This window comes from Labrus mixtus, chromosome 18, assembly GCF_963584025.1.
Source record: "Labrus mixtus chromosome 18, fLabMix1.1, whole genome shotgun sequence".
In the NCBI taxonomy this organism is placed as follows: Eukaryota; Metazoa; Chordata; class Actinopteri; order Labriformes; family Labridae; genus Labrus; species Labrus mixtus.
The window spans coordinates 22,615,817-22,638,621 of record NC_083629.1 but is presented as its reverse complement, the minus strand read 5'-3'; the positions used below and the strand labels follow the sequence as shown (position 1 = coordinate 22,638,621).

General features: G+C 42.3%; 3 protein-coding genes and 1 long non-coding RNA gene across 11 annotated transcripts in view; 2 read left to right on the top strand and 2 right to left on the bottom strand.

The window, feature by feature from the left end:
• Positions 1-3,373, bottom strand: part of dync1h1 (dynein, cytoplasmic 1, heavy chain 1) — a 34,246-nt gene extending 30,873 nt beyond the window's left edge. The window contains exons 1-7 of one of the 2 annotated variants that reach the window (XM_061063274.1): positions 3,094-3,373; positions 1,790-1,877; positions 1,452-1,625; positions 1,089-1,344; positions 793-979; positions 442-713; positions 117-344 (exon numbers count right to left, since the gene is read on the bottom strand). In XM_061063274.1, coding sequence (XP_060919257.1) covers positions 117-344; positions 442-713; positions 793-979; positions 1,089-1,344; positions 1,452-1,625; positions 1,790-1,877; positions 3,094-3,343 — 1,455 coding nt within the window. In that variant the 5' untranslated portion in view covers positions 3,344-3,373. The remainder of the gene's footprint in view (positions 1-116; positions 345-441; positions 714-792; positions 980-1,088; positions 1,345-1,451; positions 1,626-1,789; positions 1,878-3,093) is intronic. The other variant, XM_061063273.1, reaches the window with a different exon arrangement.
• A 1,189-nt stretch (positions 3,374-4,562) lies between these two features.
• The window catches only part of tmem30b (transmembrane protein 30B), a 134,849-nt gene continuing 116,606 nt past the window's right edge, over positions 4,563-22,805 (bottom strand). The window contains exons 1-8 of one of the 2 annotated variants that reach the window (XM_061063363.1): positions 10,035-10,172; positions 9,347-9,554; positions 8,918-9,025; positions 8,708-8,815; positions 8,456-8,543; positions 8,214-8,351; positions 7,700-7,906; positions 4,563-5,579 (exon numbers count right to left, since the gene is read on the bottom strand). In XM_061063363.1, the coding sequence (XP_060919346.1) occupies positions 5,401-5,579; positions 7,700-7,906; positions 8,214-8,351; positions 8,456-8,543; positions 8,708-8,815; positions 8,918-9,025; positions 9,347-9,535 (1,017 nt within the window). In that variant the 5' untranslated portion in view covers positions 9,536-9,554; positions 10,035-10,172 and the 3' untranslated portion in view covers positions 4,563-5,400. Of the gene's footprint in view, positions 5,580-7,699; positions 7,907-8,213; positions 8,352-8,455; positions 8,544-8,707; positions 8,816-8,917; positions 9,026-9,346; positions 9,555-10,034; positions 10,173-22,805 lie in introns of those variants that run through there. The other variant, XM_061063364.1, reaches the window with a different exon arrangement.
• Positions 5,673-6,305, top strand: LOC132993495 (uncharacterized). The gene is made up of 2 exons (XR_009676478.1): positions 5,673-5,857; positions 6,135-6,305. It is a non-coding gene; the product is annotated as an uncharacterized LOC132993495 (long non-coding RNA).
• On the top strand, positions 10,437-22,721 carry kdm1a (lysine (K)-specific demethylase 1a). 6 transcript variants are annotated; one of them, XM_061062543.1, is made up of 23 exons: positions 10,456-10,522; positions 11,231-11,267; positions 11,956-11,976; positions 12,200-12,493; positions 12,821-12,986; positions 13,181-13,308; positions 13,409-13,487; positions 13,590-13,682; positions 13,830-13,936; positions 14,128-14,209; positions 14,764-14,858; positions 15,764-15,781; positions 15,874-16,016; positions 16,152-16,242; positions 16,503-16,637; positions 18,187-18,260; positions 18,858-18,969; positions 19,111-19,243; positions 19,336-19,523; positions 20,422-20,536; positions 20,674-20,801; positions 21,298-21,444; positions 21,727-22,721. In XM_061062543.1, the coding sequence occupies exons 2-23, from the start codon at positions 11,238-11,240 to the stop codon at positions 21,925-21,927; spliced, it is 2,580 nt and encodes an 859-aa protein (XP_060918526.1). In that variant the 5' UTR covers positions 10,456-10,522; positions 11,231-11,237; the 3' UTR covers positions 21,928-22,721. The 6 variants fall into 6 exon arrangements, with proteins under 6 accessions (XP_060918527.1, XP_060918528.1, XP_060918526.1 ...); XM_061062542.1 differs by having other exon boundaries at positions 13,175-13,308; XM_061062544.1 differs by lacking the exon at positions 11,956-11,976 and having other exon boundaries at positions 10,437-10,522; positions 13,175-13,308.

Genomic DNA, 22,805 nt, shown 5'->3' with positions numbered 1-22,805 from the left:
GTGTCGACAAAACAAGAAATATTTTTTTGCAACTTCTATAAGAAAACAACATTTCAACGATCATGAAAAGGTAAACAACAGCAGGAGACGCCATTAAAGAAGATGTCAGACGTTACCTGAGGCCTCAGTACACGAACAATGACAGCCCTCAGCTGTTCATGCTGCCTCCTGAAACGTCTCATGTGGTCCAGACGGGATTGGAGCTTCCTGTGTGCGGGGCTCAAACGCCACACCATCTTCAGGTTCTCCTCCCTCTTCCTCTTCACTATGTCCCTCAGAAGCACCTGCAGCTTCTCGTATTCATCCTCCCAAGTCTGGAACACCTCAAAGCACGCCACCATCACCTGCACACAGACATTAAAAAAAAAAGACATTGTCAAATAATGTGTTCCTGGAGGAGAACAATAGAAATGTGTTTTTTTGAGAGCAAACGATACTGACCTTTTCAAATTCCTCATAGGCAACATGCATGAGTTTCCTGGTGCCCAACACCTTCAGCAGCTGGGCGCTCAGGTCCCTGGAGATGGCCTCCACCAGACGCAGAGCTCTCTGGATAGGGTACTTGGTGTTCCTGATCTTTTTCAGGTGAGTGAAGATAGCCATCAGAGCCTGGCGGATCTTATCGAGCTCCGAGGCAGAAAGCAGGTCGTTGAGCGGGAAGTCCTTCATCAGCGGGTTGTAGTCGTTGACGGTTTCCACAGCCTGTTTCAGACCTGCGAGAAGAATCACAATTTTACTACACTGTGTTCAAAATGCTACAGCAGAAGGTAAACAAGGCAAAAAAACACTCACCAGTGTCTGTGTCAAAGCTGACGGTGGCATGGAAACGTTTGCCGTGTTTGAGGATGTCCAGGGTGAGCAGAACCTCGGGGCTCTCTCTCTTCTCCTGGATCCTGTTCAGGGCTCTCTCCAGATTCAGCCAGAAACTGATCTCCTGCAGGGCTGTGCCCGAAGCCGGGTCACGATCAAGCTTTGTCACCTGGTAGGCAAAGCAGATGGAGGACACAAGTTAAACCCAGTGTTAAGAACATTAGAGAGAAATACATTTTATTCTGATGATTGTGCATGAAAGGTAGAATGTCTCGTACCTTTTGGATCTCCCTGATCCAGCGGTTGACCCCAGACTGCAGCTGGTTCAGGAAGGACGGGTCCTCCACTCTATCACCAAAATCGGTGACTTTGGGCTTCTCATTGCGTTCGTAGCACTGCTTGGCGATGTTGGTGATCGTGTTATGGATCTGCAGGCTGATCTCAGGGATCTCGATGTTCTGCTGCAGGTGGAGAAGTCCCATCTCCAGCTCAGCAATCTTTTTCTCCACCGAGGGAGCCATCTTATCCCCATCTCTGGAGGGTAAGGACAAGATTGTAACCCAGATCAACGGTAGTGTTCACCCCCAATCCTAAGTTTTAAATTCAAATGCTTAGATGTGTAGAAGTTATACGAGGTTTACCTGTCTGCTTTGCCAGACTCGCGGATGTAGGACTTGAAGAACGGAGCGACGGCATTGCTGATGAACGAGTGGAGCGTCTCGTAAGGAGAATCCTCACTCAAGGTCAGAACTCTGACTTGGGTTGATATGGGCTTGTCTGCATCAATCACGGCTGTCCTCTTGATCAAAGCCAGGCTGCCAGAGGAGAAGAGGGGGGAACATGATTAAAGCTTGAAAATAGCAGAAGTGTTATTCAAAAGATTTGACTGCTGTACAGTAAATAAAAAAGACGAAGAGAGAAGTTGGTCATTTTGATGCTTTTTTCAGAAGAAAGGAAGAGCGTTAGATTCAACAGTTACCTGTTGGACTTGAGCCCATAGTGAATGTCGATGCTGACATTGTAAGTGATGCACTCTTTCTCCTCCTCTCCTTCGTCTCCAACATCCTCTGTGGGAATAAAAAATACAATCTGAGTCATATCTGATCGGGCTGCACAAGTCATTAAGTTCTTTATAATATAATTCATACATGTTTGCAACAGACATGCACATCATATGCGATGACGCAGCGTGTGTGCCGAGGTTTTTCTTTATCATGCAAGTTACTGTTTTTGGATGCCAGAGAGCAGACGAGGTGAACGTCACAGGTGCAGTCTGGCATGTAATCTACCTCTATTTATACACTCCCTATAAGTGATGTCATTGCTTCTGGGAGGTGTTGGCCATTTTCAGAAACTGCCCTCTCTGCATTGCAGCATCAGAATTATTTTTAAGAGCGAAAAACAGTATCAGGCAGAGGGGGGGCTGGGACTCCCAAAACCCTCCAGGCTCAGTCTAAGCGGCTAGTCATGCGCAGAGTCAGGGGATCAAGGTTTCGCTCTCATTAAACATTAGTGAGGGCGTGTGGATCAGGATTACTTTGCCTAGAGGAAACTGAAGAGAAAGTGTTCTTTCACACAAACTAGTTCACATGACAAGGTGCAAAACATATGACTGACTTATTACTGGAGGGTGCGTCGTCCTGCCACTGCTAAGGAACTGGACTAGTCTGTGTTGTCACGTAGGACTCTGTTGTTCCTCTGTCCCCCACCCTGTGTTGCGCAGTTAGCTTTCAATTTAGCACCGTCATCGATGGAGACAGCAAGTCAGGCTAAACGTTGTTATGGAGGAGCAGGTGTTATGACGAGAAATGCACACCTGCTGAGAATTGCATGCACCTTGCAGGACAATGCAGAATATGGCAGACACAATTTCTGCATCCACCCTGAAAATAAAATGCTGTCGTATTGTGCAGCCATCTCTTAAATTTAGTCTACAGAGTCAAACACTGTGTGCAGGTCATATTTACGCAGGCTAATGAAAATGCATATTCTACAGAACTATAAGGACACTTAATGATAATAAAGTATGAACTTCACAAACTTTGGTAGCACAGATATGCCCCCAGAAATTAGATGTTTTTAAACACTTCCGCTTTGTGTTCAACAGGGATGCATTTCTCGACATAACACCGGCAGCGACATAATAAATGTAAACTAGCAGGCATTCATTAAAACAGCTTTCTAACAACGAATTAAGGTCATTGGTTAAATCACAGACACTGAACCAACAGCCAATAGATTAAACATTATTATAGATACCTGATATTTTGCAGCTAAATTTACCTTTTAGTGCACTTCTCTCAACCAGGATGGTGTGAAGCTGGGGATCGGCCAAAAATTTCCTCATCTGCTCCACCGCACTCTTCTCCTCCAGGGCGGTTTCCAGTGAGGCCGGGGCCTCGCCGCCATCTTCCAGGAGCAACGGAACCAATTTCCTGATGTGCTTCTGCAGCACCGACGTATCCGCTACCGTCTGAACGGCCGACACCTCCATCGTAGCGGAGTTGTCCTCCGTCCCCCCGCCGTCGGACATCCTTGCAGAGCCGTCAGAGACGACTGGTCGCGGCGTGAAAGTGAACAAAGACACTGACGTTTACTGACTGCTGAAGTATCTACCGAGCTGGTCAGAGGCCGACTGTCGCTGTCAAAACGCCGCAGAACCGTGCCCGTCAGATTTATCAACGCAATGCATTATGGGACTTGTAGTTCATATAGACGCTATTGTGCGAGACTATGTCAGCGAAAAACTACAAATCCCAGATTGCAGTTGGAAGATTTCTTTTTTCTCTCTCTTTTTGTGTTTTAATGTTCACGACCGACAGGGGGAGGAAGGGAGTTGTCTGCAATGATGCAGCTAAAAACCAGACATCCTCCATAACTACTGCACAGATTTAACATCAAAATCAATGAAAAAAAATGAATTAGACTGACTTTATAACGATGTTTGTGTTTGACTGTTTCACTCGGTATTGTTGATTTTATATGATTTATATAGAATATAGAATAGAATAGAATTACTTTATTGATCCCAAACACAATATGAGCAAAAAACACAATATTAGCAAATTTAAACACAATATAATATTAAATACAAAGTAAATAAGCACTAAAGATATCAAAACTAAGAATGGGAATATATACAACCAGGATTTAACTAAGCATTACTAGTCTTAAATATGAAAGATTAAATGTAAATGTGCAAAAACAGAGTTGTAAATGGACAGTATTGACATAAGTTAAAGTGCATGAGTGTAGACATGTTATCAGCAGAGACTATTCAATGTAACGGCGAGTAGACAGACAAATGAAGTGAACTTGAGTGCAGCGATAATTTATAAATTTAACATGTGCAGAACAGATTACAGTAAGGAATCTGAAAGAAATGAAAGAAAAGGTAAACAATCTGATTCTGTATTAACAGTTTTTAAGTTTTCTTCCTGCTCCTGTTAGTTCATGGATAAGTAGGTCTATTTCGAGATCATATTGTATGATGTGTTTGGTGTTATTGTGACGTAATCATAACGAGCAAATAAATCAAATATGAATGAATGGATGACTACCTTTGCTACTTTAAATATTTGTAATTGTATTATTGAACTACTCATTACTTGCCATTTTTAATGTTTTAAATCTTGACAGAAAATATTAAATATTCATGACAACCCACATAAACTGTTAGAATAATATTAAAGTTACCCGGCACTGTGACTGTGGAAACAACAAATGACATAATAAGACAAGAGGGATGCAAGTTAGGACAGTTTTTAATTTTATTCAATAAATACCAACAAGAAGTAAAACCTCATTTACAGTACATGTTAAAATCAAGATGTTATGAGCCTGCCTGTAAATACCTGATCCCTGAGTTTGACGGATGCATGGTCCAAGATTTTGCAGCATCATTTAAAAAAAAAAAAAAAACTACGCTACACATGACACACACTTCTTCTACAGTATTAAATGGCTTATCAAATAGTTTATGGCTTTGATATTGTTAGCGACCTAAATTCAGAATGTAGCAGAAGTCCGTTCAAGTTTGAGATACAGTATATTATACCTCTGGAGAAGCCTGAGAGAAACACCATTCATATGAAACTAAATGAATAATGTAGAGCGCAAACTGAATAAACGAGAGCAAACATGATCTGCATTTCTCTGAATCTACCTGGCACACATCTTTTACCATAGTAACAATAAGGAAGTTTACATATACAACAGCATTTACCCACACTTGAGGCTGTTGCACTAGCATCGAATGCAGCATGACTTTACATTTGTTCAGCCCTGAGTAGAGTCTAATGTATCCGAGGCGCTAACAGACGAGTACATGCACACTGGAACTCCTCTGATCAAAGTCCTACTTTGCAGTCGAGGGAAAAATCAATGTCGAGGTCTGCCTCACAAAATGAAACTGAAGGCTTTTTCTGCGACTCCTCATGAGCCCAATCAAATGTGTTTTCAGTTCATAGGTTATATTCTATCAGTATATGCCTTCTTGTTCTGTCACTGTACAAAGCTTTCATCATCTCACCGAGTAAAGAAAGAGAAAAAAAAAAGAAAAATGGCGGTAGTCCATGACCCGTAGGTAACTCAGTCTTCCTCGGGGAACTTGAATTTTGCATAGACGATGAGCATGACTATGGACATGAGGACACACAATGAGCCAATCACAAGGTAGGCAATGCCCAGGAACTCATTCTTTCCCCCCATCCAGGACACATTGCTGAACACCACCTTCTTCTTCCCGTCAAAGCTCAGGACAGGATAGTCTGGGGGACAAAAAGTCAAGGATATATAACAACAAAATAATGGTAGACATAATTATTTAACCTAGTACCAATACTCTTACTCAAGTATCCAATTTGAAACAAAGATACTGTTTATCTTTATACAATTGTATGTATTTCAAAATATATATAAAATCAAAAATAGGCCTTAAAGGTCACTTATTATGCAAAATACACTTCACCATGTTTCTCTAACTCTTATATGTGTCCCTAGTCTCTCTGTCCTCTCCATCTTTTGCCTGCTCCACTTTTCAGAAAATGTGTGCTCAAACAGGCCGTTTGGAGATTTTCCCTTCATGACATCACAAAGGGCAGTAGCCCCTCCCCCAGGTGGGTGACACTCCCACAGCTAGGTGTTTGTTCTGCCCTCTGAGTCTGCCTTCTCACCGTAAACAATAGAGCATGGAGCGAGGAAGCCTGACCCACCAAATCCCTTCCAGAGAGGGGGCGTGGTCAGACACAGCTAATTTACATATTTAAAGGTACAGACACAGAAACAGCCTGTTCTGAGCAGGGCTGAAATAGAGGGGTTTATAGCCATGATCAAATACAGGATCAGAGTGGATTTAGAACAAGAAACTTCACACACATGTTTTGAGGAGCTCTGAGACTTATTTAAGCTGGATGAAGAGGAGGATAATATGTGACCTTTAAGCGGACATGCACCCTTACATTTTATTGATTCTGTTTTCCTGTGATAACAAGTCATTTCTTTTTTTGGAGTGATCTAGAAAACAGAAAACAATAGGCTGTGATAGGCCAGACTACGACATGCCATGCCTTCGGCTTTTGCAACTTTGGGTCGAGAAATTAACCAGAAATGACTCGTTATCACAGAAAAAAAAAAAATGGAGATCATAAAATATACATGGATGCATGTCCAGCAGTAGAAATCGTAAAAAACATGAATACTGCATGTGTTTGAGTGACTTAAACGTGGACTTGGACTTAAACTTGTAGACAACAACCAACCCTGTGATTAAGAATTTGTGTAGCTTATTTACTTATGTGCGAAAAATTTGCCTGCTTCATTCTTCATCTCAAAAAACTCCTGAGTCACTGCGCCCTTATAAAAACACAACCACACCCAACCGGTAAAGCAGGTTGGACTAAAGCTGCTGTTGTTGAAATAGGACACAAAACATGTGCACAATGGCTGAACTCGTTAAGCCGATATCTTTTCATGTGGAGCGACAAAAGGATTTGTTTACAGAAAACTACCTTAAGATGAGGCTTATTTTACAAAGTTATGCTGCATTGTTTTTCTCATTCCTAACAACACATGGCAAAGGTCATTCTTATAAGAATGTCAAAAGTAGTGTTGTAGTCAAGACCTCACTGACCGAGACCAAGACATACCCGAGACCGAGACGAGAACAAGACATTTAGGTATCGAGACAAAGTCAAGACCATAAATATTAATGAAAAATCATCAACTTGTTTGCAGCGGGGCGTCACTCACTTTGTCCCTAACACAGGGAAGGTTATGGCCGTAACTGGGGGATACAAATCAAACTACAAATCAATTTAAGTTATTTCATCTTTTAGAAAGAGGCGTTTAACTTCTAATCACAGTAATGACTCTGAACCTTAACCGTTCTTGATTTAGTCTGAGACAGAGACAAGACCAAGTAAAAATGCTTTCCATTCCGAGACGAGACAGAGACCGGTCTTTAAAACAAAACAGGTTTCGAGTAGTGCAACACTAGTCAAAAGATGCACATAAAAACAGATGCATTTAAATATCTTATCTCTCCGTATGTAAGGGGAGGGATAAGTTATGATGTTTAATTCTCTCTTACTAAAATTAAACATATTTTGAAGCAAATTCTGTTTACTTGGCATTCATGAAACCAATCGCTCCATACTCACACCTTTCTTGTCTGCAGGCATTTGTGAAATTCAACCTCAGTGTGATATTGGCAAGATATTTGATAACGCAATCTGTGAGACATTTTTGGAAAAAAGTGAAACAATGCTTATTCTGGCTTTTGCCTGATTTTCTTTGGTGTCCAGTTGCCTGGATTAAAATATAAAAACAACACTCCTGTTAAATAAGACTCCCTCCATCACCCCACACCCGGTCACCAGTTAAAGGATACTGTAGCCAATCTCAAGGGAATAGTTTCCGGCGGGCAGACCCGGTGCGTAATCGCCCTCTGTGATTCTCCGATACAGCTTTCTGAAATCCGGCAGGGCTGCTGTCCTCATCCACACCAGAAAGTCCTGATTGATGAAGCCGTTGTTTGAGGGGTCTGATTTGTCCAAATCATAAGCAGGCCGGGGCCAAAACGGAGGTTTCACAGTACCTGCAAGTCAAAACTTTCAGCGTGATTTTTCAAACATAACAATCAAATGTGATGTCATCTAAAAAGTCAGAGTCTAGAGGTTATGTTGAGCGTCCCATGTACAGAGGCTATAGACCTCATCACAACCACTGTGGGTTCAAATCCCACCTCCACCTTTTGTTGCATGTCATTCCCCTCTCAACATTTCCTGTCTCTCTTTATCTAATAAGAGCAAAAAAAAAAAAAAGGAAAAAGAAATGCAATCTGCTATGAAGTCCTAATCAAACAGAGGACAGCAAGCTTTTGTAAATTCAAATCTAGATATTACCGTTGAATGCATTCCTCAGGGGTGTGACAGAGGGGTTCCTGTATTTGATGTTGTAATCCGTCCACCAAGCGATCCCTTTTCCATCCAGTGGCACCGCCTTCCTCTGCCCGTTGACAATCTGAAACAGCTTGAAGGTGTCTTTGCAAAAAAAGCAAACACAAAAAGGACTGACGATCAATACTCGTCAGAAAGAAGATGAACAACAAAAACCAAGACGTTCATTTTGAAAGGTCTTTACATACCATTGAACATGCTGTTCGCTATAGCGCCACATGGAACAATCGGTTTGTTTCCGGCATTCTGGAAGGGGAAACAGGCGTCGTCGGGATTCTGCAAGTGAAACAAAAATATTGTCATTTTCCATACAAATGTTTAAAAAAAGTTCAAACTTACCTTGAGGACACATAGATTCAGTTTTTCCCTTGTAGGCACTGTGTGTGTGTGTGTGTGTGTGTGTTTTTTGCACCATAAAAGTTTCTTGCGTTTTGACTCACCGTGAAGTATTCCAGGTCTCCTGTCAGCTGGTTATAATCTATGGACACACTGTACTTCCTCTGGTTCTGGAAGTAGTTGGACAGACCATAATAGAAGAACACAGGCCCCTGTGGATGAAAAGAGAATCGCAGAAACACAACCAAGGTCAGAGGCACAAGCTCAACTCTGTTTTTACACTCCAATGTGTTAATTTGATATTTGTATGCAACCTTAAAGAGACTGTCGATGTCGAAGTTCATCTGACAGACACAGTTTTTGACAGTATCGTGTGAGCACGTGTAGCAGGGTGAGGTTTGCTCGACACCGGTGTAGTCAAGCTGTGAAGGGGGAAAAACAAAGGTTATTATTCATTTTTGCATTATTGATGGCTACAACGACTCCAGTGAGTGTTACTGACACCACACCTTTTTCAAATCAAGAACAGAATATCCCTTACACGAGTCAAGTCTATAAGTAGACAGAGGAGGGACTCTTGGAAAAAAAAAAACAGAATCATTTTAATGTTTGCTTTCGGTGTGTTTTCTTCTTCCGTATTTTTATTGTTTTGCTTCCTCTCTTTTTTTGCTGGTGACACTTTGACTCGTAACCCCCAACATGACCCCTCTCTGACTTGTGTGTTTTGTGGTCACGGGTCTTACCTCCAACACCTGGATGCTCTGGGACGTGACAAAGAGGGCGACGCCGATGCCGATGAACACCAGGCCGATGCTGATAAACCCTGGGATGACGATACCAGCTGAGAGCATGGGCTGCCATGCTGGAAGCCTCTGCTGAGTGTAGGCTGTGTTGTCAGGCCGGTTCGCTAACTCCTTCACTTCCTTCACCATTTTTTTGGAGGGGGTTGTTCTGATGGACAGATTGTTAATCAAGTCACCAGTTTGCACTTGTTTGCAGCATGTCCTTAACATTACTTCATGTTTATGTTATAACACCAACATGTATTAAAAAAAACTCTTTCTATCTTATGGAAAAATCCATTATTCTCCTTACTCTTAAGGCTCACCCATTCCTTTTCCTCAAAGCTTTTTCTACGACGTGTCAACTCATAGTTTGAGTAAATGTATAAAGTTGCAGCAGCTTAACCACTTAATATAATTTATATTACAAGTTCTATGTACGCAATCCAAACCATAAATCTCTTCATATAACACAAAGGATCTTAAAAATGTAAATATCTGCAGCACCCATATTTGCCCCGTGGCTCAATACAAACAGTAGGATTGACGTTTTACCTCAAATATTAACCCTCACTTTTTAAAAGAAGTTAGGAGTTAGGCATAAACATATAAACTGTCGATTGTAATCAACGTTTAAGGTGTTACTTACACACAGCTGCCTCAAAATGGAGAAACAAAGGAGTCAAACAAACATCGGTATGCTTCCTTGAGTTGTAGGTGCGACGGGGAAGCTCACCTTTACCTGTCTACCCCCCACCTCACCTCCTGCACATCCTGTTCTTCACGCAGCCTGACGTCACATAAGATAAAAGATTGATAAAGAGATTGTTTGGTTTCCTCACAAAACTTGAAAACCGAGATAAATAAGGCTGATCTTTTCCAAATTCTTAAAAAAAAAAAAAAGAGTCATACTTCAAAATAATTACGTTTACTGAACTTAATAAAAAAGTAGAGCAGGAGGAGTTTTGATTCTCCGCCCCCCCCCCCCCTTTTTTTTTTGATTGACAGCTAGTTAAGCCAATCGTTTGACTTAGGGGTCTTGAGTAACACACTCGCTCCACCAATCACAAAGAAGTTAATTGAAAGGAACCCTGCGACTGTGCCGTCTTTGTGTTGACATCTTCGGAGGTTTGAGAGGTAATATTTACATTTTCTAAACTAAATATCTATCATTATTAATGTAGACAACGCTTCCTGAAGAGGGGAAGATTGCCTCTAAATTCCACATACCGTTTATTAACTCGGACTCTTTTGTTTAGCACAATTGGCCCTTTTTTTCTTTTCCCTTCGCACCTGCTCCTTCGCTACAGTTGGTGTTAGCTAGCTCTCATTGTTAGCTTTGTTAGCTACCACAGGGCGGTTGTTTTGGATACATAATGCAATAAAAAACAGACTCGAATATACATTTTCAGTGCACATTGTTCTCCCAGAATATCAAATGGACTCGTTATTTTATTGATATGTGCTTTGGGGAAGCCGCTGTCATGAAGAATCCGCTATCTAACGCGAGCTAACGGTGTAGCCTTGTTAGCTCGCAGCAGCTAACTTGCGAGCTCAGGTTGCTAAGGCGACACAAAGAGGTTTCTGGAAGTAGGCTGTTTATCCTCTGAATATTACATAAAACATCAGGGATTTTTAATGCTACATTGTTGACTTTTTCTTGAGTGGGCTCTCTCCTTTTGCAGTATCAAGGCATGTGCAAGCTTTGACAAACGAGGGAGCTTGCTGTGCATTACACATGATGCAGAAGTCTTGTGTGTTAGCAGAGCACAACAACTACATGTTTTACAAAAATTACAATTTGTAACAATTTACAATATTTCTGGTTCTGTCTTCATTTCTTAGTGTTTGAATGGATATTACCAGGTGCACGGAGAAATGGGTAAAACAAGACAAGATTACTGTAAACCATGGCGCTCTCATTTCATAAATCATGACATTCATGCACAATGTATTACTGAAATCAATTCAGATTGTGGTAGAGCATCTCCAGCTGTCCAGGATATGAGGGGGGTGTTAGCTCTATAGCAGGTGCATTCAGTGCCCCCCTTAAATAAAGTGACCAGCCAATTTTACCTAAATTAATTCAGTAGTTTGAAATTTGTAAGTCACTGGAATTTACCATGAGGGCTGGGAAATATATCGAGTTTTTAAGATATATCGATATATTTTCAAACACGATATAGGGTAAGACAATATCGTTAATATGGATATAGTTTATGTTGCATTAAAATAACATTACAGAGGTGCCAGATCACCTTTTTCTCATCTCACTGATGATGACTGACTGTCTGTCCCTCTTAACCCTGCTCCTCCCCTCTCTCTCTTTTATTGTATTTAAGGAACATTTTTATTTTATAATATTACTTTTTAAATTCACAAACAGGTAGTTTATTTTTCCATGTGTTTTCACTGTTAATAAAATGCATATCGAGTATCGCCATTCAGCTAAACAATATCGAGATATGAGTTTTGGTGCATATCGCCCAGCCCTAGCCTGAATGTGAATGTTTTATATCAGTTGATGGATATAATTAAATACCAATGTGTGTAATATTTTGTATTCTCAGAACCTCAAACCCAGGAAGGAGGTACACAACCATTCTTTTTTTTTTCTTTTAGTTGATTGCGCTTAGTTTGCACAATTCACATTTCATCATATTCATCTTTCCCTTAGGAGTATTTTATTTTGTATTTTCTAACATTAACTAGTTTGAGCATTTACGTTTTAACCATTTCACTTAAAAAAGGATTCCATCTTGTGCTGTTGTATACCACCATTTAGATTTTTCTCTTTTTTTCCCCTTTCTTCAGGAGAGGCCTCCAACATCCTCCATGATGCTGTCAAGCAAGAAGTCAGACGCTGGCTCCTCTTCCTCCTCCACCTCATCTTCTGCAGGAGCAGCAGGAGGTGATAGGGCTCCGGTTTCTGATGCCCAGACTGGTCCTTCAGGATCAGCGGCAGGCCCTATGGATGTAAAGAAAAAAGAGAGGTCTTCCCCTAGTGGGGAACCTGGTGGGGCCCCTTTGCCCCACCATGGGGGGCCTGGGGGGGCAGACCAAGACGCAGCTGAAGTTCGAAGAACGAGTCGTCGCAAGCGAGCGAAAGTAAGCATCAAATGGTTGTATTTCCTCCCTCTACCTTGAGGGAGGAGAACATTTCTGCAGATAATTGAATAAATAAAAATTAAGCAAAAGTTAGTTTTACCCGGCAGAAATTTCACAGTAATCAAGACAATTTGTTTCATACAAAGTGAATACATGTGGCATCATTTGAACTAATTTCTCCTTGTCTTTGCAGAGACCTTTTTCAAGATACTTGGGCCTTTCTCCCAAAAGAGATATTTCCACCTTAATGTAATGTGGGATCACAAAAGCCAACCATTTACCGTTACGTTGGTTTTAATGTTGCTTTTATTGTGCCTACCGTTGCAGGTGGAGTACCGCGAGATGGACGAAAGCCTGGCCAATCTGTCGGAAGACGAATACTACTCCGAGGAGGAGAGAAACGCCAAGGCGGAGAAAGAGAGGAAGCAGGTCATCCCGCCTCCAGCGCCACCAGTCGAGGAAGAGAATGACAGTGAGCCAGAGGAACCTTCTGGTGAGAAATTCAAGTCGTCCAAGTAGTAACAGGAAACTTCTGCACGATCAAAAAATGTCTCTCTCTCCTGTCTCTGATTTCAATTCATGATTCCCAACACATGAAAGCTGTTCTTTGTGGTCTTCACATGATCTTGCGTAACATTCAAAGCTGTTGTTATTGCAGTGATTTAGTTTGTTTATTTGTAGGTGTAGAGGGAGCTGCTTTCCAGAGCCGTCTGCCTCATGACCGTATGACATCCCAGGAAGCCGCCTGCTTCCCGGACATCATCAGCGGACCCCAGCAGACGCAGAAGGTTTTCCTCTACATACGCAATCGTACGGTTAGTGCTTTTTAAGTGCATTACTTTATGTTAAAAAATTAAGGACTAAATCTTTTATATTCTTTATCACCACATAATCATTTACTGTAACCTCATGCAGCTCCAACTGTGGCTGGACAACCCTAAGATCCAGCTGACCTTTGAAGCAACAGCACAGCAGCTTGAAGCTCCATACAACAGTGAGAACCAAAATTTGAATTATTTCCTAAATATATTTTTTTTACATTTTTTCTCAAAGGTCACAACCATTCAGACATAATGTGACACCCTTCTCTTTTCAGGTGATGCTGTGCTGGTCCACAGGATACACAGCTACTTAGAAAGGCACGGTCTCATTAACTTTGGTATCTACAAGAGAGTCAAGCCTCTACCCAGTGAGTTCACCTAATTGGTTAAACACAACAAAAAAAAAGTAATTCACAAAATGCTCATACAGCTGATGTGTTCTGATAGCTACTGTTGGTGGAGGAGTCAGTGTTTTGATGGTATCCAGTGAACTCACCTCTTGCTTGTTGTTGCAGCTAAAAAGACCGGGAAGGTTATAGTCATTGGCGGAGGTGTTTCTGGGTTAGCAGCAGCCAGGCAGCTACAGAGCTTCGGGATGGATGTTACAGTTTTGGAGGCCAGGGTAGGTCTCCAACATAGTAGACACAGAGATGAGTGCACTAAATGTTGTATGGTATACATGTGTTTTTTAAGGGTTACCATGACAACCAAATGAATAAAGTAAACCTACTTTGCTTTTTGTAGTTCTGTGTTTACAGATGCCAGATGTTTGCCATGTCAGCGTCAACATTTTTTCTTAATCTTCTCCTTCAGGACCGTGTTGGGGGCAGAGTGGCCACATTCAGGAAGGGCAACTATGTAGCCGATCTGGGTGCCATGGTGGTAACAGGCCTAGGTGAGATCCAGACTCAAATGTATTTCATGTCAAAGCTTAAGGAAATCACAACATTAAGACCATGTATCCTTAAACCCTGCAGCCTAATCCTGTGCTTTTAGGATGCAGGTTTTTATAATGTGAGTGCTTATTCTAAATAAAACATGATTTGAGGCTAAGATAGTTTTGGTGTTTTCACAAATGCAAATTAACTCATGAATATTTCCAGAAATATTTTGGGTGAAAATTGCCGAATTTTTCATCCCAACATTACACAAAATGTTTCCTTCCAACCCCGTAGTAAAATGTCACCGTGCAGTTGGGCTGAGCTGATTTGTAAACACATGGCAACATTCACAAAAAGAGCGAGCAGCGATGAGGATGTTTATGTCATGTGACAGTTTTTGGGGTCCGGCTGTGCTGAAATGTTTATGAGTGCATGTTTGAAAACAGCTTCAGAAAGGGGAGGAGTGACTACTGACTCTGCTTTTACTTAAACCCACCAGTAGATGGTGTCGGTGTCCATGTGTGTGCAGCCATGATCAATTGTGTGTGTGCGCTTGTGTTATTGCCAGGAGGGAATCCCATGGCAGTGATCAGTAAGCAGGTCAACATGGAGCTGGCAAAGATCAAACAGAAGTGTCCGCTGTACGAAGCCAACGGCCAAGCTGTGAGTAAAACGGATCATTCTGAATCAGTAACCTGACTTATCTGCCATCGCCCTGTCATAGGCAGTATTCTCAAGTTACCTTGTTAGCAATAAATATGCTTTATATTTATAAACATGAGTGTTCTGACTGATTTCTGCAAATAAATCTTGGTTTTCTTGTGACGCAAATAATTAACTTCACTGCCTGATGGATTGTAAGAGTCTCATGCTGACATTTTTAGATGTGCATTAGAATAAGTTCATATATAAACATCTACCCTTGAGAAAAAAACATCAGTCACAGCAGTGTGGCTGCAGCTGCATTAGATGTATGTATCCAAATGACATTTAAGAAAACCAGGACCTGATGTTGTTTACTTCCTTAAATACAAGATGTTTATGCACAACAGTTTCCTCCTTTAGTGTAGATGTACTTCTGTGTCTGATTAAATAGCTATTCTTAAAGCCTGTTGTGGTCCTGAGGCAGTAATCTGGTTTTCCATGAGCCACAAAAACACAATGAGCGGTGGATTCGCTTAAGTGCGTACCCTCGCGTGTCATCAACAACAGCTCCAGTTCCCTTCAGAACAGAAAACAGATATAACCATAATGCAATTTACATTTCAAGTAAACAGTGTTATCCCCGCTCATGTTTGTTTCTGACCGTCAAGAGGCAGCGACAGTAGTAGGATGTTTAGGTTCACGTTCAGGGCACTTCCACGAGGCTCCTGGAGCATCTGCATCATGTGTACATGGTTTCCTCTGCTGCAGGAAAAGGCAGACTCGGTGTCATGTGTTTTACTGTTGAGCAAAGCTGTTTGAGGTCAAAGTTGAGATGACTTAATATGTTCTCTCTCCCTCTCTCCCCCACCTCCCTTTTTTCTTTTTTTCATGTTCCATGTTCATCCCTTCATGAACCACTAAAGGGGGAACGGTGCACAAGCGTAAGTATCATTTCTGCCTCTTGAGTCTGGCATGCTTTTTAAACTCTTAATATTTCTGTGTGACTGACTTCCTGCGTCCTGCATGTGTCCAGGTGCCTAAAGAAAAGGACGAGATGGTGGAGCAAGAGTTCAACAGATTACTGGAGGCCACCTCCTACCTCAGCCACCAGCTGGACTTCAACTTCCTCAACAACAAGCCTGTTTCTCTGGGACAGGCCCTCGAGGTGGTCATACAGTGAGTACGGTGCAGACTACATGAACGCAAACACACAGGAGAGGGGGGGCAGCTGTATCATGCACATGTGTACCTAAAGAGATGCATACAGATGACTACAAAACCTCACATCTTGTGTGTGTGTGTGTGCTGCAGGCTGCAGGAGAAGCATGTTAAAGATGAACAGATAGAACACTGGAAGAAGATTGTTAAGACTCAGGAAGAGCTCAGAGATCTTCTCAACAAGGTGAGCACAATATTCACAGCAGTAGTACTACATACATTTCTTAATGCTACAGAAATGCAGATGCCAGAGTTTAGAACATCATGACAACTCAGACATGTGTGATGTGTCAAATTTTATCCAAGCAAAACAAATTAAAAGTTGCAAAAACTACAATTTTTCTCGTTGTTTTGTCCGACACTTAATTACTGTTAAAGTTTCCAGTTTGCTTTTTTTCATCCACAACAAGCTCATGGCGTTCCTCTTTTTTTATCTGACTCTAGATGGTGACCACTAAGGAGCGGGTGAAGGAGCTTCATCAGCAGCACAAAGAGGCCAGTGAAGTCAAACCGCCCAGAGATATCACAGCAGAGTTCCTGGTCAAGAGCAAGCACCGCGACCTCACAGCACTCTGCAAAGTGAGCTCCAACTCTTTTTTATTTTTTTATTTTTTTTTATGTATTTGTTCTGGAAAAATAAGACAAACATCATCAAAGGGTGACATAAAAGAACAGTCCTCTAACATTTCCTACTGACATTGACAAGTTGTTGTCCTGACACTTTCATTATCCCTTCAGTTCCTTTGGAGCCTTGCAAAAAAAAAATGAGGCTGCAGGGGCCTCACTTCATTTATTCAAAGCAGTTCTGTTTTAATGTTAAATCCTTCCAGCTGTGGTGTTGTGGCTGTAGCACAGTGTCTGTGTTTTTAGTTGCTGTAGACTTGACTCCCTTGAAGCAATATTAGATTTCCTGGTTTTGATCAGTAGGTGAACCTGCAGGTCAGGAGATTGTGGTCGTTGGAGGAGGGAACCTTTTGTTGTTTGTTTGTTTTAAACGCAGAAAAGCAAAGATGGAATCACTCACTTGTATGAATATTACGAGACTAGGAAAAAAAAAAAGATATCGTCAGGTTTGATGCTTCACAGAATTTAATGCTGTTAGATCCAAGTCGACCAGACAGGCTGTGTTTAAGTGGTTTAACGCCACGGTGGGATGTATTATTAGAGCGAGCGCTGCTGTTTTATTTTCGGTGCGTATAAATCACTTCCACTGCTGCGATGTGTGTATTTTAGAAGGCGGCTCTAGTTGGTTTAAACACAGCTGGTGTCTGAACTGGATTTGTCTGCTACCCATGCGCTTACTCGGAAACCACTTCAAGGCTTTGAATCACTGTCTGATTGTCTTTATGTCTGCGGATGTTCACACACACTTTCAGTCAGAGCAGAGTGAGCGTTTACAGTGTGTGTGTGTGTGTGTGTGTGTGGGTGTGTGTGTGTGGGGGGGGGGGGGGGGGGGGGGTGTTGTCATGGCATTCATGACCACATCATATAACAGGCAGGCCAGTAAAAGGATAGCAGAGTCAGGACTTCTTTTGCTGGGATTTTTTCCAGTATTCAATCAATTTTTAGTATTTTCCCACGTCTAATGGCGAGCTTGAAAGCATCATTAGGATGTTAAACATTTGTAGACTTGACTCAGGGAAGCTGTGTGTCCCGAGGCTTGACGTGCTAGGTGGTATGACCAGACTCTGTTGGTTCTATTGTGGTGAACAGACGAACAGGTTGAGTCAGCCCTTCTTTTCAAGACTGCTTGTCCTTTTCCACATGACCTGAAAGCCTTTTGGGTGTTTACCTTGAACTCACACTGACACACACACACAAGCATGTACCAGATGCTCACATGAAAACCAGTTGATATAGCTTAGACATCACCTGCTCAAAGTCTGACAGCAGTTCAGTTTGATGTAAAATATGATATATAAACAAATAATACCTTTTAGTATAGTGTAACATAAACAGAAAATGAAATCCTCATCTCGGTTGTATTTTAAGGATCTTTCAATATCCCAACATGTTTCAATCCAGTTTTTCTCCTCAGTACATGTTTTCATTATATCACACGTTTCCTGCAGTGATAACTTGATGGTGTAATAACCTCCTGTGCTGTTCTGTTTTTGTCTCTGTGTAGGAGTACGATGAGCTGGTGGAGATGCAGGTCAAGCTGGAGGAGAAGCTGCAGGAGCTTGAGGCAAATCCACCAAGGTAACAAATCCTGAAAGTGGAACACGAGTGAAAAAAAGAAAAAACATTTCTCTGTGAACCGAGATAAGAAAAAGGCGCATGTGTTAGCAGTAATTTAAATACAGCACCAGAAAAAGAGAGTACAAGACTAGCTCAACCAGAATAAGTAAAACACAACGATAGCACATTTTAGCAGAAATTCTCTAACCTTCGTTTTTTTCGAGGAACAAATCTTTGAAATTATCGAGTAAAAGAAGCAGCTTGTTGCTCTGGTTGGATCAGTACATTTGCCCGTGATGTAACTGCAGATCTTCTTTTATTTATTGTTCTGATTCAGGAGCAATTATCACCTTAACGTCAGGTTGTCATTAAAGATTATGTAAATACTTCTCGTTGGAGCCCTGCAGCCCTTAGAGACCAGTGTTTACCTGTGTAGTCTTGTGGCAGACTTCCTTTTTTTTTTAACCTCATAGTTAATGTGATACGTTTAAATATATATTTCTACATTTGTACCAGTTTGACTTTTCAGTTTGTGCATGAGTCAACGTGTCGCTCCGATGTTTAAATATCCGTCAGTTTTCATCGACATGTCTCTTTCCCTTCCCTTCTTTCCCACAGTGATGTTTACCTGTCATCCAGGGATCGGCAGATCCTCGACTGGCACTTTGCCAACTTGGAGTTTGCCAACGCTACGCCCCTCTCCACCCTTTCTCTCAAGCATTGGGATCAGGTATGTACATGTACCCATTGGATTGTATAGTCCTGGTGTTTAATGTAAAAGTCCCAGAGGGCCTCTTCAGTCATATGTACTACTGTTGTCTTAGAAATGTAACTGTGCTACTGGGCTGAAAGTTCATAAATCATCCCACAGGACGATGACTTTGAGTTCACCGGCAGCCACCTGACAGTGAGGAACGGTTACTCTTGTGTTCCTGTGGCGCTGGCTGAAGGCCTGGACATCAAACTGAACACTGCAGTGCGGCAGGTTCGCTACACGGCTTCAGGTACGCGCTCGGTGTGAAGCCTATTGATTTATTAACTGATGTTTTTTATGGATGCACAGTGAAAACAAGTTGTTCATCTGTTCACTCTGCAGGCTGTGAGGTGATAGCAGTCAACACCCGCTCCACCACCCAGACCTTCATATACAAGTGTGACGCCGTGTTGTGCACCCTGCCTCTCGGCGTGTTGAAGCAGCAGCCCCCTGCGGTGCAGTTTGTTCCCCCGCTGCCCGAGTGGAAGACGTCTGCCATACAGAGGATGGGCTTCGGCAACCTCAACAAGGTTTTTACTGTTTCTTTTTTATGAATGTGCACATGTAGCTTCCTGCACTTTTATCCTGTTGTCTCTAACCGGTTCTCCAAACTTCAGGAGTTCATACTGATTTTTCCACATTCCAGTTGTAAAACCGAAATATGTTAAATCTGAATAGTGTGACCTATAAGCAGGAAGTTAGAGATACAATCCTGCACAGCATACCAGTGTAAAGGCTCCTCTCTTCTCTTCAGACTTCTAGTCAGGTCTTAAATCATGTATTGTGTTTCCAGCAGATCCCTCCTTCCTGTTTCTTTAGGGAGACCTCCTGCTGCAGTGTCCTCATGCTAGGAATTTGACCTTGACTTGAAGTTGTAGTCGTTTCCCCTCCATGTTCATATATTGGATTTTCCATGTCAGCAGCATCCAGCATGAATACTTGCCCCCCCCCCCCCCCCCCCCAAAAAAAAAATAGGATGGATTGAAAGTCTGTCAAGAGCAATATTTCTGCTCAGTATCGGAGGGGAGAGGCAGTCCCGGCCTGCTGGCGGATGAAAGATGCTCATTGCCAGTATGTTTGTAATCGGATCAGAGTGCTCATCCTGCGTCACTCCCGAACCCACCAGCTCTTCTCTGTGTGTTGCCGAGCATCATCTGCATCAGAGTACTTTATCTTCTAAATCTGCTGCAGCACAGAGGAGAGAGTACTGCATTATTATGCAATCTGAGCTGCTACTAACAGCGTGCATCCAGCAGAGGGCGCCCTGCCATTCACACTTAGCCATAAGTTTTGCGGTGTTGGCAGTAAATGTGCTGAAGCTGAACTTCCCAGACAGTAGAGCTTTTGATTCAAATAAGCACTTTGATTGGTTTAGTGACTGTGTGTGTGTGTGTGCGTGTGTGTGTGTTTGTTCCTCCCTGTCTGAAGGTGGTGTTGTGTTTCGACCGGGTGTTCTGGGATCCCAGTGTCAACCTGTTTGGTCACGTCGGCTCCACCACAGCGAGTCGGGGCGAACTCTTCCTTTTCTGGAACCTCTACAAAGGTAAAAAAGAGATCCACACTGTTGTGGAAGATAAAACGATGCAGAAGGATATTTCTCCTGTTTGCTTTTCTAATACATCCTTAAAAAAAAGTCTCTGAAACAGAATGTGCCTTTTTTTTTTTCTTTCTTCTTTTCAGCGCCGATCTTACTCGCTCTGATGGCCGGTGAGGCGGCGGGCATCATGGAGAACATCAGCGATGATGTGATTGTCGGACGCTGCCTGGCCATTCTCAAAGGAATATTTGGAAGCAGCGCTGTGCCACAGGTACGAGAGTCAAGCCGGTGTCTGATGTCCTTTAGTTTGCATTCAAACATTGATTAAACCCCAGTCCACACACCACTCTACATTCCTCATGAGTATGGAGTCCACATAGCTTTTAGTTCTGTTCAAATACGACTTCATCATGTTTGTTGTTTACAGAGAAGTAGTGGCGGTTTGTGTTTTCAGCTCCATCATTACAGTTTTCTCTGGGTTTTTTTTTCCCCACTACTTTATGTGGAATGTCAAATTGGTTTCTGAATTGACCCCTTATAACCAGCACGACTTTTACACAGCGAGCACATGTGAAGGGCCCTCGGAACTCAGAGTCAGCGTCCAAACCACCCGTCATAAATCATTTGCTTCTGGTTTCAAACGGGGCTCACGCGCTGAGGCCGGCGTGTGGAACTGTTTGCCATCCAGCTGTTTACAGGTTTCCCTCGAATATATATCGCCGTGGAGTTTCCCTAACGGTTTGTGTTGTTGTTTGTTGTCATGGCAGCCGAAGGAAACTGTGGTCACCCGTTGGCGCGCGGACCCCTGGGCGAGGGGCTCCTACTCGTACGTGGCGGCAGGTTCTTCGGGTAACGACTATGACCTGATGGCGCAGCCCATCACACCCGGACCGGCTATACCAGGAGCCTCACAGGTTTGTGTTTGTGTTTGTGTTTATGTGTGTGTGAGAAGGCGAGGAAGGCGAGGGCATGTCAGCCTGACGGTTATATTTAACCATGTTTTGGGCTGTTTGATGTCTCTCTGCTGATTGATGTGAATAAGTAATACGAGTGCACTGACTGATGCGTTCTGGCGGTTTACTACCACATATTTTTTTCCCCTTGCACCAATCTTTTCCTTTCCTGTTTTCTCTCTCTCACGACGGTTCCTGCATCGCTCTTAATGTGTTTTTTTTTTTCCTTTTTCCCCCTCTCAGCCTGTCCCTCGTCTCTTCTTCTCCGGGGAGCACACCATCAGGAACTACCCCGCCACGGTCCACGGCGCCCTGCTCAGCGGGCTCCGCGAGGCGGGACGTATCGCAGATCAGTTCCTGGGTGCCATGTACACACTCCCCCGACAAGCCACGCCCACAGCCGCCAGCAACCCTCCGCAGGCTCAGCCCACCCCAAGCGTGTGAAAATGACTCTCCCATTTTTTTTTCCTGCCAACTCTGGACTTTCACACCATTCAAAGCAGTTTTTTTTTTTTTCTTCAAGAAGTTTAACCATAAACTGTTATTTCTGTACGTGAAAAGTCCCACACATAACTTTGGGTCTTTGCCTTTTCTCAAATAATGACACTCTGAGTATTTTGTGAAGTTGACATTCCTTAATGGAGCCCATCAGACTTTTATTTAGGAATATAATCTACTGAGGTATCATAGAAAGTCTGGGCTCTGCTACAGGACGATGAATCAATCCAAATATTGTTACATGTCAATGTAATGACTCATGTGAGACTTCATAAATATACTAACCTAGCCTTAAAAAGAACAGAAGCATAGCATTTCATTTAAGAAATCTATTTATGTCCCCTGTCTAAAAAACGTAATGTGCACACGTCGCGACATGTGAAAAAACACGATCTAAATCCACTAAAACTGTTCAGCCTGTCTAAGCTAAAGACGTTTCCCCTCTGCTGTCACTCAAAGAGGCCTCGTCTTGTTTGTCTTAAGGCTTAAAAACGTGGCTCTGTACTGTAGCGGTTGACCTCCTGAATTTATTTCTGACATTTAGGTTGCAGAGCGTAGTGAAAATAGTTTGAATTAAAAGGTAAAAAAAAGAAGAAAAGAGACAGATATACTGAAAGAATTGTGAATGTTTTGTTTTTTTGTTGCAATAGCAGTTTTAAGTATTTTATTATGGTTGTCATGGCGTCCTTTTTTTTTTATATTGTCCATTTTTTTGTTATTAAAAGAAGAGAGAAAGTTTGTGTTGGATCGTCAGTGTGTGTTTCTTCTTTGGAGTTTGAGCAGTGTGTGCAGGGTGACATCTTTCAGCTTGTGACTACAGAACA